This window comes from Micropterus dolomieu, linkage group LG10 (assembly GCF_021292245.1).
Source record: "Micropterus dolomieu isolate WLL.071019.BEF.003 ecotype Adirondacks linkage group LG10, ASM2129224v1, whole genome shotgun sequence".
NCBI classification, from domain to species: Eukaryota; Metazoa; Chordata; class Actinopteri; order Centrarchiformes; family Centrarchidae; genus Micropterus; species Micropterus dolomieu.
In genome coordinates, this window is record NC_060159.1 from 18,705,307 (window position 1) to 18,717,494 (window position 12,188).

General features: G+C 38.7%; 1 protein-coding gene across 2 annotated transcripts; it reads left to right on the forward strand.

The window, feature by feature from the left end:
- The first annotated feature begins 6,014 nt into the window (after positions 1 to 6,014).
- Positions 6,015 to 10,041, forward strand: hlx1 (H2.0-like homeo box 1 (Drosophila)). 2 transcript variants are annotated; one of them, XM_046061337.1, is made up of 4 exons: positions 6,015 to 6,576; positions 7,143 to 7,322; positions 7,469 to 7,653; positions 9,129 to 10,041. In XM_046061337.1, exons 1-4 carry the CDS (start codon positions 6,141 to 6,143, stop codon positions 9,453 to 9,455), a joined length of 1,128 nt encoding a protein of 375 aa, XP_045917293.1. In that variant the 5' UTR covers positions 6,015 to 6,140; the 3' UTR covers positions 9,456 to 10,041. The 2 variants fall into 2 exon arrangements, with proteins under 2 accessions (XP_045917293.1, XP_045917294.1); XM_046061338.1 differs by lacking the exon at positions 7,143 to 7,322.
- The last annotated feature ends 2,147 nt before the right edge of the window (positions 10,042 to 12,188 follow it).

Genomic DNA, 12,188 nt, shown 5'->3' on the forward strand with positions numbered 1-12,188 from the left:
GTAGTTCCACCAAAGATACGTCTCACCTTTTAACTTTTTGAGACGGTGTTATGGGCAAAATGATACAATATTTCACATAAAAAGATGAAAGAGAGTAAAACAAAATGAATAAAAACCCACGAAAAACTCACAACCCCTCAGATTTATTTTTGTGACCCTTAGGAGGGGCTTAACCCTTAGAAGGTACTGCACTTAACTGTATATGAGCTGGAAACAGCTCCACCTCTATCAGCTGGAACAGTACTATAATTTGATCTATATTTATGTCAGTTTTTCTGCATGAGTACTTTTTCTTTTGCTACTTTAATTATATTTTGCTGATAATACTGCTGTATTTTTACTTAAGTAGAATTGTGATATTATCATCACAATTTCACATTCAGAAAACAGAAGCCAACATGTATATATTTAATATCTATGAGAATGATCCCTTTTCTGTCTGATATAAGCTAAAAAAAAAACAAAACAAGCTACTGATTATAAAATGACTCAAAAGCTCTCTCTCTTCTTTCTTCTCTCCCTTTGAACATGACCAAAGAGGAGGGAAGCCTAAATCATGCCTACACATGTGTTGCCTCAGCAGGGGTGATATTACATGAGAAAAGTTGATCTACAGGAGAACCATCTGAAAGCAACACAGAATGCCTGAGAGCTGCACTGCATTGTATTCTGCTATATTAATATATTTTGAAATGTCACCTGTTACCAGATTTTTTTGTTTCCTTTTATATAAATAAAAACATTTCCACCATAAATTTGTGCAGAAACTTTCACCAGAATGCAGGAATTGAAGTGTTTAAAGATCAAAATTCCCTGGGGGAGGTCCCCCCAGACCACCCGCTCATATATCTCTGCATTGAGGACATATTTAAAACACTGTTTAAGGATCTTTTCATCTCGTTCTCATGAAACTAATATTGCATATCGTGATGTCTCGCGAGCTAAGTGTCTCTTCACACCCCTAATCTCAGCCCCTATGTCCCCACCACTTTTCAACACAAAGTGACGCCCTTGTCACTGTCACTGTCAATGTTAGAATCTCTTATTTTATTTTTTATGTATTTAATTCAAATAATTTTTTTTTATCTGTTGTCTCACCTCTTTGTCTGTAATATGTGGAATTTACCCTCAGGAATCAATATAATCTTAGCAAATATTTAATTATTCAACTTAAAAATAAATATGATGCATTTTTATAGCTGAAACTAAGAGTATAGGCCTAATAAAGTAGTTCAAATCAGCTACCACTTGACCAACTACACCAGTAAAAAACTACTTATATATTAATGAGACAATAATATTGATTAATTACTGAAAAACACAATTAAATAAGACTCAGAGGGGCCATTTCCTGCATAATGAATACTTGTGCTTTTGATACTTAAAGTAAATTTTGCTGATAATGCTTCTGTACTTGGTGGTATTGCTACTTTTACTAAAGTAAAATATCTGAATACTTCCACCACTGTCCAGAATAATGTTTAATGTGAGCTAATGATGAAATAATGGAACAAAGTCATTTAGATTTTATTTCAGTTATACTCACTAAAGTACATAAAATTGAACAACATAGGACCACTCAGTCACTGTCAGGTTTGACATTTCACCTCCTGCATGCAAATGACTCATCTCCACCTCAGAGAGAGTATAGGGTTTGGAATGCATTGGATGTATTCAGGATCACATAAACGGGGACAGTCTTGTTTTGAATTGACTATAGACATCCCTCAGTTCTTTTTTTTCTCTCCCTCTCTTCTCTGTGGAAATGATGGCAGGGTGCCATACAGAAGGCTGTGTACAATGGCCCAGGTCCCATTAAATCTGCGAAAGTTCCTTCCTGAGGCAAACATTGCCAGAAATAGTAATCTTGGCTTGGAGCTGGAGTCTTACAGAGGGGGGGGGCAATAATTCTCAGCGTAATAATGGAAATCATTTAATTCTGTCCTGCAGCCCCTGATCCAGCACGACTACAGTCCGAGCTGCTCATTCAGTTTTTCCTCCGCCTGATAAGGCTTCCTGAAAAACACACAGCAAGCAATCAGGCAACAACAATGGGCTCCGTCAGATGCTTTAAACCTCAGGTAGTCAACAGTGCACAGCAGCACGGCTTTGTTTTCATCCACAGTGAGCATGTGACTGATAAATGCTTTGCATTTTCAAGGTGCTTGTTTAAGCTGTGATAAGCTGTACTGCAGAGTCTGTAAAGTAGAGCTGCGGTCTCCTGACCAACTAATTAGTTACATGTTTGTGTTTTAGTCAGTTGGTCATTGTGGTTTAATAGCTGTTAGTTATGAGGGGAAAATGTCTTTCACAAAAGAATGTTCAAAAATATGTTTTGGTCTTTAATAAACACAGGATACTGTATTATGAGATTGTAGCAGTGGTTGAAGAAGATCCTTTGTTTAAGTGAAAGTACATAACAACAGTGAATAAACACTCTATTACAGGTAAAAGTCCTGCATTCAAATGTACAGAAGTATTATCAGCAAAATATGTTGATATATAAAAATACAAATGTCCCCCTTCACTGATGTATTGTTACATAATGGCATTTTTATATTGTTAATACTGATTCATCAATGCATGCTGTACGCAGCATTTTACTGTTGTGGTTTGTTGAGTTGGAGCTACTTTTAACTACTTTATATACAGTTACTGTATGTAGTTTAGTAGAGGCCCCTCCAGTGGGCCACAACATATATCTGGGGGGTTGTGAGATGATTAAATGTGGTACAAAAAAAAAGAAAAACCGAAATTCTGCAACACAAGCTTGTATCAATTTCACACATTACTTTTCCGAATTTTTTACCCTTCTGTGAAATTTTAACTGTTGGCGCCCAAAACTGTTATTTAAATAAAAGCCTAACAGAAGTTTAATGAGGAAAGGAGGAAATGGTTTCATCTCTAGCAGTGCAATTTCTACACATATGTTTTTTATGTAAAATCTTAATTTGAAAAGGAACCTGTAGCTATATCTGGCAAATATATATAGAGGAGTATAAATTATTCAAAATAATTCTCTCTGACATGTAGTGGAGTAGAAAGTATAAAGTAGCATCAAATGGAAATACTCAAGTAAAGTACAAGTATTTCAGCATTACTTGTAAGTACACATCTGAACCTTATCTGATACTATATAAAAGTCACTAAGATTATGAGATGATTAACAATTTATTTAGTGGACAGTAAAGCCTCATGTCTAAGGACAATATTCTGTTTCCACACTACTTCAGAAGAAAAAGAGAATCAGATTTTTTTAAGGTGGATATTTACTTTGAACTTTCTATTGTTGAAGACAGATTCAAGTCTCGAGGACTCACAGTACCTTAACCAGAGACAGGAGTAGCTGGCACTGGCAGTAATCCCACCTGCCATTATTTATACAGCTCCGCAGAGGACTGGCTCGGAAAAGGGAAATAAAGGTATATAATAGTAACCAGCAGGGCTCTTGCTGAAAAAGTAATATTTCAGTTTTTGCAGGTGATTTGTGGATCAAACGTGGACTTTTTAAAAAAAATCTTTTTAGAATATTACATTTTCAGACCTGAATGCATTGCTATGAAGCCAGGAGCAATCAGTAGTGTCAGGTTTATTCTTTCATGCTACATTTCATGCTTAAATGTCTCTCTCCTCTGAAGAGCAACCATACAGTGCTTGGTGCTTTAAAACACATACACATATAATATAAAAGCGAGGTAAAGGATCATTTCTATTGAAGGGAAATGTAACAACAAGAAAACAGGAGCTGCATGACACTATGGTAATTCGACTTTTAGCTTCTGAAAACTGTTGTCGGTGGTACAATTTCTGATGGTGTCAGGAGCACATTTACCTTCTGCATCCTCCATATGTCTGCAGTCATCGCTGTGATTTTCCCCTGAGAAAAGGAGATTATCTGTCCAAGCTATAGAAACAGCTCCTTTTCTTATTGTGTGTAAATGCTATTAAACTTCAGCTGTTGTATGGGTAGAGAAACTGCACCTTTTACAGCAGGAAACCATACAATGTTTGCTTAAAGTCTGTGTCATGGCATGATGAGTGGTATGAGTTGCACTAAATCCATACCTCATTATTTAAATCCTGTGTGTATGTGTGTGTGTATGTGTGTGTGTGTGTGTGTGGACATTTAAAATCAGCAATAAAAGGAGTCTATGGCATCTTTTATCTCTGGACACTGAAGCAAATTAAAAGATGTTTTTGCAGAAAAAGGTTCACGGAGTTTAAGTAAATGACAACATGTATGCTCCTCTGGCTTTAAATTCTTAATAAATTTAATTAAAATGTTGTTCTCATTGCTCCATGTGCTGTGTGGCATGCATTTCTATCTTTCCACTGTAAAACCCCATTTCCACAATTTCCTGTCTTCCTTTGATTGGCTGACAAAGGCCAATGCACATCCATTACATTTTCAAAACAGCAACGAAAACATTTTATACACAAATTAAACAGCAAATGCTCTCCTGAACTATACATTAAGATCATACTGTAGCTGAAAAGATACAAACTTGAAGCTAAATGTATCCCTCTCCCTGGCTGCAGCTTACCCGTCCTGTTATGCAGCAACAGGGCCTGTGCTTAAAGGCTGATCTGAGGCCTGTTTTTTAATGCTTCCCACTGAAAAAGCTCATCAGCACCTGAAATAACTCGAGGCGTGCTGCGGCTGCTACATCCTCTTCCCTGGATTGTTTTGACTGCATGATGGAGGGCAAACGTTAAATCGCATTTCTAATTTTAACCCGGAAAAGTGTCACTCGAAAACAGCATGATAGGAGGCAGTCAGGGTCATCAGCCCTTCCGCCCGCATGAATCAAGACTAAATGAATGCGGGCTTCAGAAGCCATTGTTTCAACACATGCAAGAGAAACATGCGATCCGAGACTTTTGGACGCAAACAGCAGTATCAAGGCACGACAGTGGGAAAGGTGGAGAAAGCGAGAGAGAGTTCATTTTAATAGACAGTTAAACAATATAGAAAGTATATTTCAATTATTATTGCAAATATATATATATATAAAGATTTCAGGTAAATTAAACCTCATGTTAACCTCATGCAGGAAATTTGCATGTGTACAATTTAATATCTTGATTATAAAATTTAATTGGCACAGGACCCAACGTGTGAATCTTGAGGGGCCCTGCGGATGAAGTATCGCCTCTGAAGTTAATAGTGTTTTCGTTTTAGAGGGGAATAGGTTTCCTCTGTTTATTATGAGCATGGGGACGGATTTGCGTCACCATGCAACTTGCAGGTCGAGATAAAGTTGCACAAATATTGAAAAAGGGAAGTTCTAACAGTCATTATAAAAGTCCCCCCCTCTGCTCCGGAAGAAATAAGGATTTCTGCTGTATCCTAAAATACTAAAGCAGGTTCTATTTTGGGGGCAAATCTAGCAGGAATATCCGCTCATTTAACACGAATCACAGCCCATCAAAAACAGGATGAGTTGAAACTAATAGAGGCTCTCCTGGGCGCGGGGTTATATGGTTTCACGCCGATTTTGTACAGTTAATTATGAACTAAATATGTGTTATTGCTATTTTATTATTCTATATCACCACGTGAGCTTTTCCATTAGATTTTATTTTGCATTTTTTGCAGGTTTTATTAAAAACCAGACAGATCAAAGACTTTCTTGCAAATATTTGTAAGCCCACTGCGTGAACACTTCTGGAGTGAAACATTTATTTCCAAAATGAAAAATCTAATTTACCATTTGAGTTCAGAGTTCATATGTGTGTGTGTGTGTGCGTGCGCGCGCGGTGATGGGTGGAGGTTCTCTTTAGGTGATCAATCCATCATCTCAGGATCAAAATTGCACCGAAATGTCCCGGTCGTGTGTGTGTGTGTGTGTGTGTGTGTGTTACACATAATCCTCATTTGCAAGGGCGTGATGTGAGTAAATGTAAAACACCCATTGGCTCAGAAAGCAACCAATCAGTGTCAGCGGAGGAACTTCAGAGTGGAACTGCAGGGTTTGGATTTCAGAGTTGGGAGAGCGATTCTGGCACTGACACAAAGAGGACGGTCATCTATCCCCCTAAAACGCTGCCCCAGCTTTTTTTTTTTTTTTTTTTTTTTTACATGTCTGTCCGTTTATACTTTCTTCTGATAAACAGTAAGACGCATTAGAGGCTGCGGGATGTATACTGCCGGGCTCAACCCGTTTTACGCGTCAAACTTTAGCCTCTGGTCTGCGTACTGCGCAGGGGGCTTCGCTGTGGATACGATGAAGAAACCCTCGTTTTGCATCGCAGACATTTTGCAGGCTGGAGATGCAGAGAACATCCCGGGATCGTCGGCCCTCATGGTGCACATGGGACACCACCACCGTGCGCACTCCGGCAGCTCGCCGCTGCGCCCTTCTCCTGTTGCGCCGGAGCCGTCGGTGTACGGTACGAGGGTGAGTCCGGCGTCTCCTTACCACAGGCACGGACTACAGCTAACATCAGTCTCCAGAACGGCATTTAACTCGCAGCAAGCTCCCCCGCCTTCAAGCAAAGACCTCAAATTCGGAATTGATCGGATATTGTCGACAGACTTTGATCCAAAAGGCAAAGAAAAGTCGTCATTAAGAGGTAAGAAGATTACCTCTTTTTTTTACACGCTAAATTTCCAAAGAGATGTGTGGTGTATATAGAGAAGCTTCCTGTCATGACAGCAAATAACACTATCAATATGGGGTGTGTTTTATGATCTTGTTTTTCTTTTTAATAAAATAATTAGTGCCACATGCAAATCCAAACTTAGAAACTTAGAAGCAACAAACAAGAAGCAACTATCAGCTTCTCACATGTGTATAGTCAGTCACCTAACACTGACAGACTTGTTCACAGAGCAGTACGAGCACAAATAGCCTCATAATGTGCACTTTAAGGAGCCCTGTGGGGAAATCCTCTCCTCTTTTGCCCCCCCTAAACAGAGAGGTCAGAGGTCAGGTTCAGCTACAAACAGCAGCAATGCAGCTGGAAGTTTCCTTAAACACACTTTTAGCAGTCACACTTGAACCCAGGCTAGGACTTTACAGGATGGTCTTTGTAAAAACTAGACCATCTTGTCCCCCCTCCCTCCTCCCCAGGTTGCCTGTGTGTCACTGCGATAACTCTTTCCTGACTGAAGCCCATCATCTCTCGCTCTGTAACAGATCTCACGTCCATCGTTAGCTCGAACCGTCAGTCAGGGATCCACATCCCCGTTCAGCCTCCGGCCAGCCAGTACTTCTCCTCCATAGACCACGGGATGAGCGACGCGTCCTCCATGATGAGTTCACTAGGCAGCAGCAGCAGGCAATCAGGCCAGCATCAGTTTCAGGACACCTTCCCAGGTAGTCACCACATGTAGGACTGTGACAGACAGGAAACTGGCCTTGTCCAGCTCTCTGTTTAGAGGTGTGAGACACCTGCAGTGAATGTTCCTCCGGTTTCTCTTCTCTTTTTTGTTTTAACCTCATGTCCTCCTCGTGTCTTTCAGGTCCATATGCCGTCCTCACAAAAGACACGATGCCACAGACGTACAAGAGGAAGAGGTCGTGGTCGAGGGCAGTGTTTTCCAACCTGCAGAGAAAGGGACTCGAGAAGAGATTTGAAGTACAGAAATATGTCACCAAGCCGGACAGAAAGCAGCTGGCTGCGATGCTCGGGCTGACAGACGCTCAGGTAAGATGCAGCTCCAGAGGAATTAAACACCTGCGCACGTTTTTACATGTGGATTACATTTTGCGTGAAAGATTCAAGGTTTTATACAGTCTATTATTTTTTGACACATCTGCAACTGAGAAATAGCTGAGGAGGTAATTCTTTGAGGCAGGCCTCAATGAACTGAGATAATAATAATAATAATAATAATAATAATAATAATAATAATAATAATAATGATGATGATGATGATAATAATAATAATGATAATAATAATAATAATAATGTTTACTGTAATATGGGTGTGCAGTTGTTGATATATGTTGCCAAGGCAACTACTTGTGCCAATACAAATAAACAATTAAACACAGCCCTAGCAAGGATGTTGCAAATACTGAGGTCATCATGAACCTCCTTACCCGCCCTTAAAGAATAGACCAGACATCAAAAAGAAGGTTTCAAATTTTTTCTTCTTGTTTGTATTTTGTAATGATTAATAATTCAGTTTTTACAGCCTACATATTTTCTGTTTATTCTTACTTTGTCAGGTCTAAAGTTTGCCCTTTTCACCCAGCGTCTGAAAAAAAATATTTGGAACAGCATATAAAATACCTACCTAAAGCTGGTTGCAGGTTGCTAAAAGACCTCAGTAGCTCCAGTAGGAGACAAACCAATGCCTTGAGATTAAATGAAAATGCTTCCATGTTTGAGGGACACTTGCACTCACATTCTTTATGTTTATGATGTCAAACATAAGAAACTCCTGCATGCTCATTCATTGCACAGATTCAACTTAGTTGGGAACTTTTAATTTCAAAATTAATTAATAGTAATAATTGACAAAAGATCCAGACCTTTAATTGAAAATTGGTAAATCATGACTGTATGGTGCAACCTAATTGGCTGAGAGATGTCCCAGTGAATGCCAAATCTCATCTTATCTTGAGCAACACCACACTGTACATTGCATCATTTAACCTACAAATGTCAGAGCTACTTCATCTGAATGAAAACTGAGGCAGGTTATCTTATTTATCACTATTTCCAACTAATAGCCTATTACATTAAAATATTTGTACTCCAGGTACTAACAGTTTCCTGTAGTGTACTAGTGTAGTACTTTTTGCACTATATTTACACTTTTGATGCTGCTGTCTTGACCAGGCCTCACACCTCAGTGAGACTTATCTGGTTAGATAAAATATTCCTGGGCACTTAGCTTTTGGTAGCCGCATGCCTATAATGCCTGTTTTTACTCATTACAAGTTTACTCATTACATTTCTCATTACAGTAAGAAAAAAAGCAGCTTTGGATGCATCATATACAAAATATTTAACAGTGAGACTTAGATCTAACTGATCGACATTTCAACTGGAAATATAATGAGCATATAGGACATTAAATACAGTGACTCTGCAAAAAGGCCGCAGTTGTGTTTTGCTGCTTTACGCAGAGGGAAAGATTAAGCCAACAGTGTTTGCATGTGTGTTTCCAGGTGAAGGTGTGGTTCCAAAACAGGCGCATGAAGTGGAGACACTCCAAAGAGGCCCAGGCCCAGAAGGACAAGGAGAAGGAGCAGCCGGACAAGAGTGCGACTGAGTCCGGCGGCAGGGAGCCCAAAGAGCCGGTGGAGTCTGAGTGCGAGAGCGAGGGCAGGAGCGAGTGTGAGTCCGACGAGGCTCAGGAGGAAAACTCTGACGGACATTTGGACGTTTCTGAGCTCAATAAAACCAGCGTGATCATAAGCGGGAGCGGGCCGGCGAGCAGCGCGGAGGCAGCTCCCACAGACACAGGCACGCCGGCCTCACAGATACTAATATGAAGGCTGCGTGTTGATTGAGTTTATGAACTATAAGAACGAGTTATTATTATTATTATTGTTTTGACAGAAGAACGACAGTGATGTTAAAACGCATCTGGAGTGGCAGTAACAATTCAGTAACACAGAAAGGTATGGCAAGCCTAAAGTCAGGTTTAATTCCTGGGAACAAGTGGAGCCACCAGACAGTATTATTTGTTCAATGTGACACATTCGTTTAGCCCAGACACGAGGAACACACGTACCAGTGAATGTGTGACTTTTGTTAGATTTTGACCGCATTTTTCCAGCCTCTCATTATAAAACCAGGCCATTTCAATTTAAAAATATGACTTCCGGCCACCTCCAGTGTCTCCTTACTGTCTCTTTCCTCTCCAGAGCTTTTGTGTGCATCACGTTTCCCTCATCTGAAGGAAATATGCCGTTGTGAATGTTATTTTTAGGTTATGAACCACTCGTTTCACTTATAAATGAAATCTCAGAGTATCACGGCAGTATTTTTTTTGGTCCAGATATATAGTTGTGCTATTTTGTTATTAATAATTTGCACTGAAAATATTGTAAATAAAATGTTTCTTACTTTGAAAAATTGGATTACAATTTATTATTATTATTATTATTATTAATAATAATAATATTATTGAATTGTGGGAATTTGCAGGTTGCTCAATCATCAGGAGTCAGTCATTTGGCGAGGATGCTACAATATAAATTGACTTAGTTTAATTTAGCTGTTCATTTATTTTATTTTATTTATGTATCTGATTGTATGGTTTTTATTTTATTTGGTTTTGCATTTAAAAGCAAACTAGAAAATAAGTAGGTGAAAATAAAAGCCTCTGCAACAATAAAAATAAACAGGATTTCAAGGAGAAGTTGCACAAACGCAAACATACAACAAAATAAATAAATAAGCTTACACATCTAGTGGAAACGGGAAACTGAGAGTGGCTGCTGTCCAAAACGGGTGTTTTAGTCCACAAAGCCAAAAGATACACGTCATTTGCATACATGCATATAAGCAGATAATTATTTGCATACAGGACCTTGGTGTGCAGCGTACTGGGGTTCAACTTAAGATTGTTGTTTTGATAATTCCTCCTCAAAAATATTATTATAGTAAAATTAATTAGATTAATTAGTCTGATTCAAAATCATGTAAATCTTGTTTTTTTTACTTTGGTCAACGGACAAACAGTCTAAATCGTTAAGTGGACTAAATCAAAGCTCCATGATAAATGTAGCCTATACATCTTAATGTAACTCGGTGAACTTAATTTCTCCTGAAGACCCTGCGGCTGTGGCAGCGAAGAAAGCGAGAGAGAGAGAGAGAGAGTGAGAGTGAGAGAGACGAGGGAGAAGAGAGAGCTAAGAGGGTAATTTATAGTTTGTATACGTTTACTGGCTCCAGATAGCAGCGACGACCCGGATGAATATATTTTATGTTTCCATACACAGACACAATCAACATCTCCTCCATTTATAGTGCTGCTCCCAACCTCCCTCTGCAGTCCCTCCCAGAGTCCACCTCAGATCTGCTCTTTTTTTATTATAACTAACAAGAACATCATGTCAGTCATAGACTAACGTAAGAAGACAGGGTAGTGTTGAAATGCCAAATGTAATTTCCCAATCGGCCTTATCATGATGATCAATGGTGACTGCTCAAAAATTATAAGATAGAAGAAATCTACATACTTGCTACATCCAAACCCACATGCACAGCACACTTAAACCTGTTTATGTCAGCCAATTGTTTATTAATGTGTGCATGCATCTATTTAAGAGCTCCCATACAGGATATTATACATCATTTTTGGGTTAATCTTTGGCACTATGCCACCTATCAAGAGGTTTGTTGATGTAAAGATAAACCTGACGGAGTTTGGTACAGCTTTCACTCACGTTTAATGAGGTTTGCATGAAAATAAACAGCCATTTCACGCTGATGTGGAAGAAGTGTACAGAATTACCGAAGCAAAAATAGCAATACAACACTGGAACCATACTCCATTACATGTAACAGTCCTGCATTTATGTTTTTACTTTAGTAAAAGCATGACAGTATTGGAAACAGGCTGTACTTATGAAAAGTATGCAGAGTTGGTTCTGTCAGAAGGGCCATAACCATGAGTCCCCCGAATGAGGATATTTTAACCAGACATCAAAAGGTGTATGTTATTTTGTTCAGGAAAAAAGTTTTTTTCAACCCTTAGCCTACTTTATTTCATTCAGTTAACTGTTCAGTTATATTTTCTCTATATCTCTTTTCCCAACATGAAGGTCTAAATGCTATATTGCCATTTGTTCACATTGTTTGAATACATTCTGGCTAGTCTTTTATTCATTGGCCCAAAAGTGGTCAAATTCAATTCTACAAATATTGTAATTGAAATACCAACCAAGTGTCCATTTTTATTTTACTCCACATAGGATCCCAAAACCTTCAAATTCTTAGAATACAAGACAAGACCTCAGTATCAGTGTTGAGAAGTGGTGGAAAGTAACTAAGTACATTTACTCAAGTACTGTACTTAGTATTTTCTTTTTTATTTGAACTTCTGCTTCACCACATTTCAGAGGAAAATATTGTTCTTTTTATGCCACTACATTTTTTGACATACTGACTTTGCAGATTCAGATGAGTAATACACAATGTGAATTAACTAATACATTATGCTGTGTTATTGTAGACTAAACCCAGCAGTTATATCAGCTCAACCTTCACCAGCTGCA

Excerpts from the sequence above, each read along its gene's own strand:
- hlx1 (XM_046061337.1), top strand. The coding sequence starts at position 6,141 with ATGTATACTGCCGGGCTCAACCCGTTTTACGCGTCAAACTTTAGCCTC. Across the intron at positions 6,577-7,142 it reads AGAAAAGTCGTCATTAAGAG|ATCTCACGTCCATCGTTAGC; the intron begins GTAAGAAGATTA and ends GCTCTGTAACAG. Across the intron at positions 7,654-9,128 it reads TCGGGCTGACAGACGCTCAG|GTGAAGGTGTGGTTCCAAAA; the intron begins GTAAGATGCAGC and ends GTGTGTTTCCAG.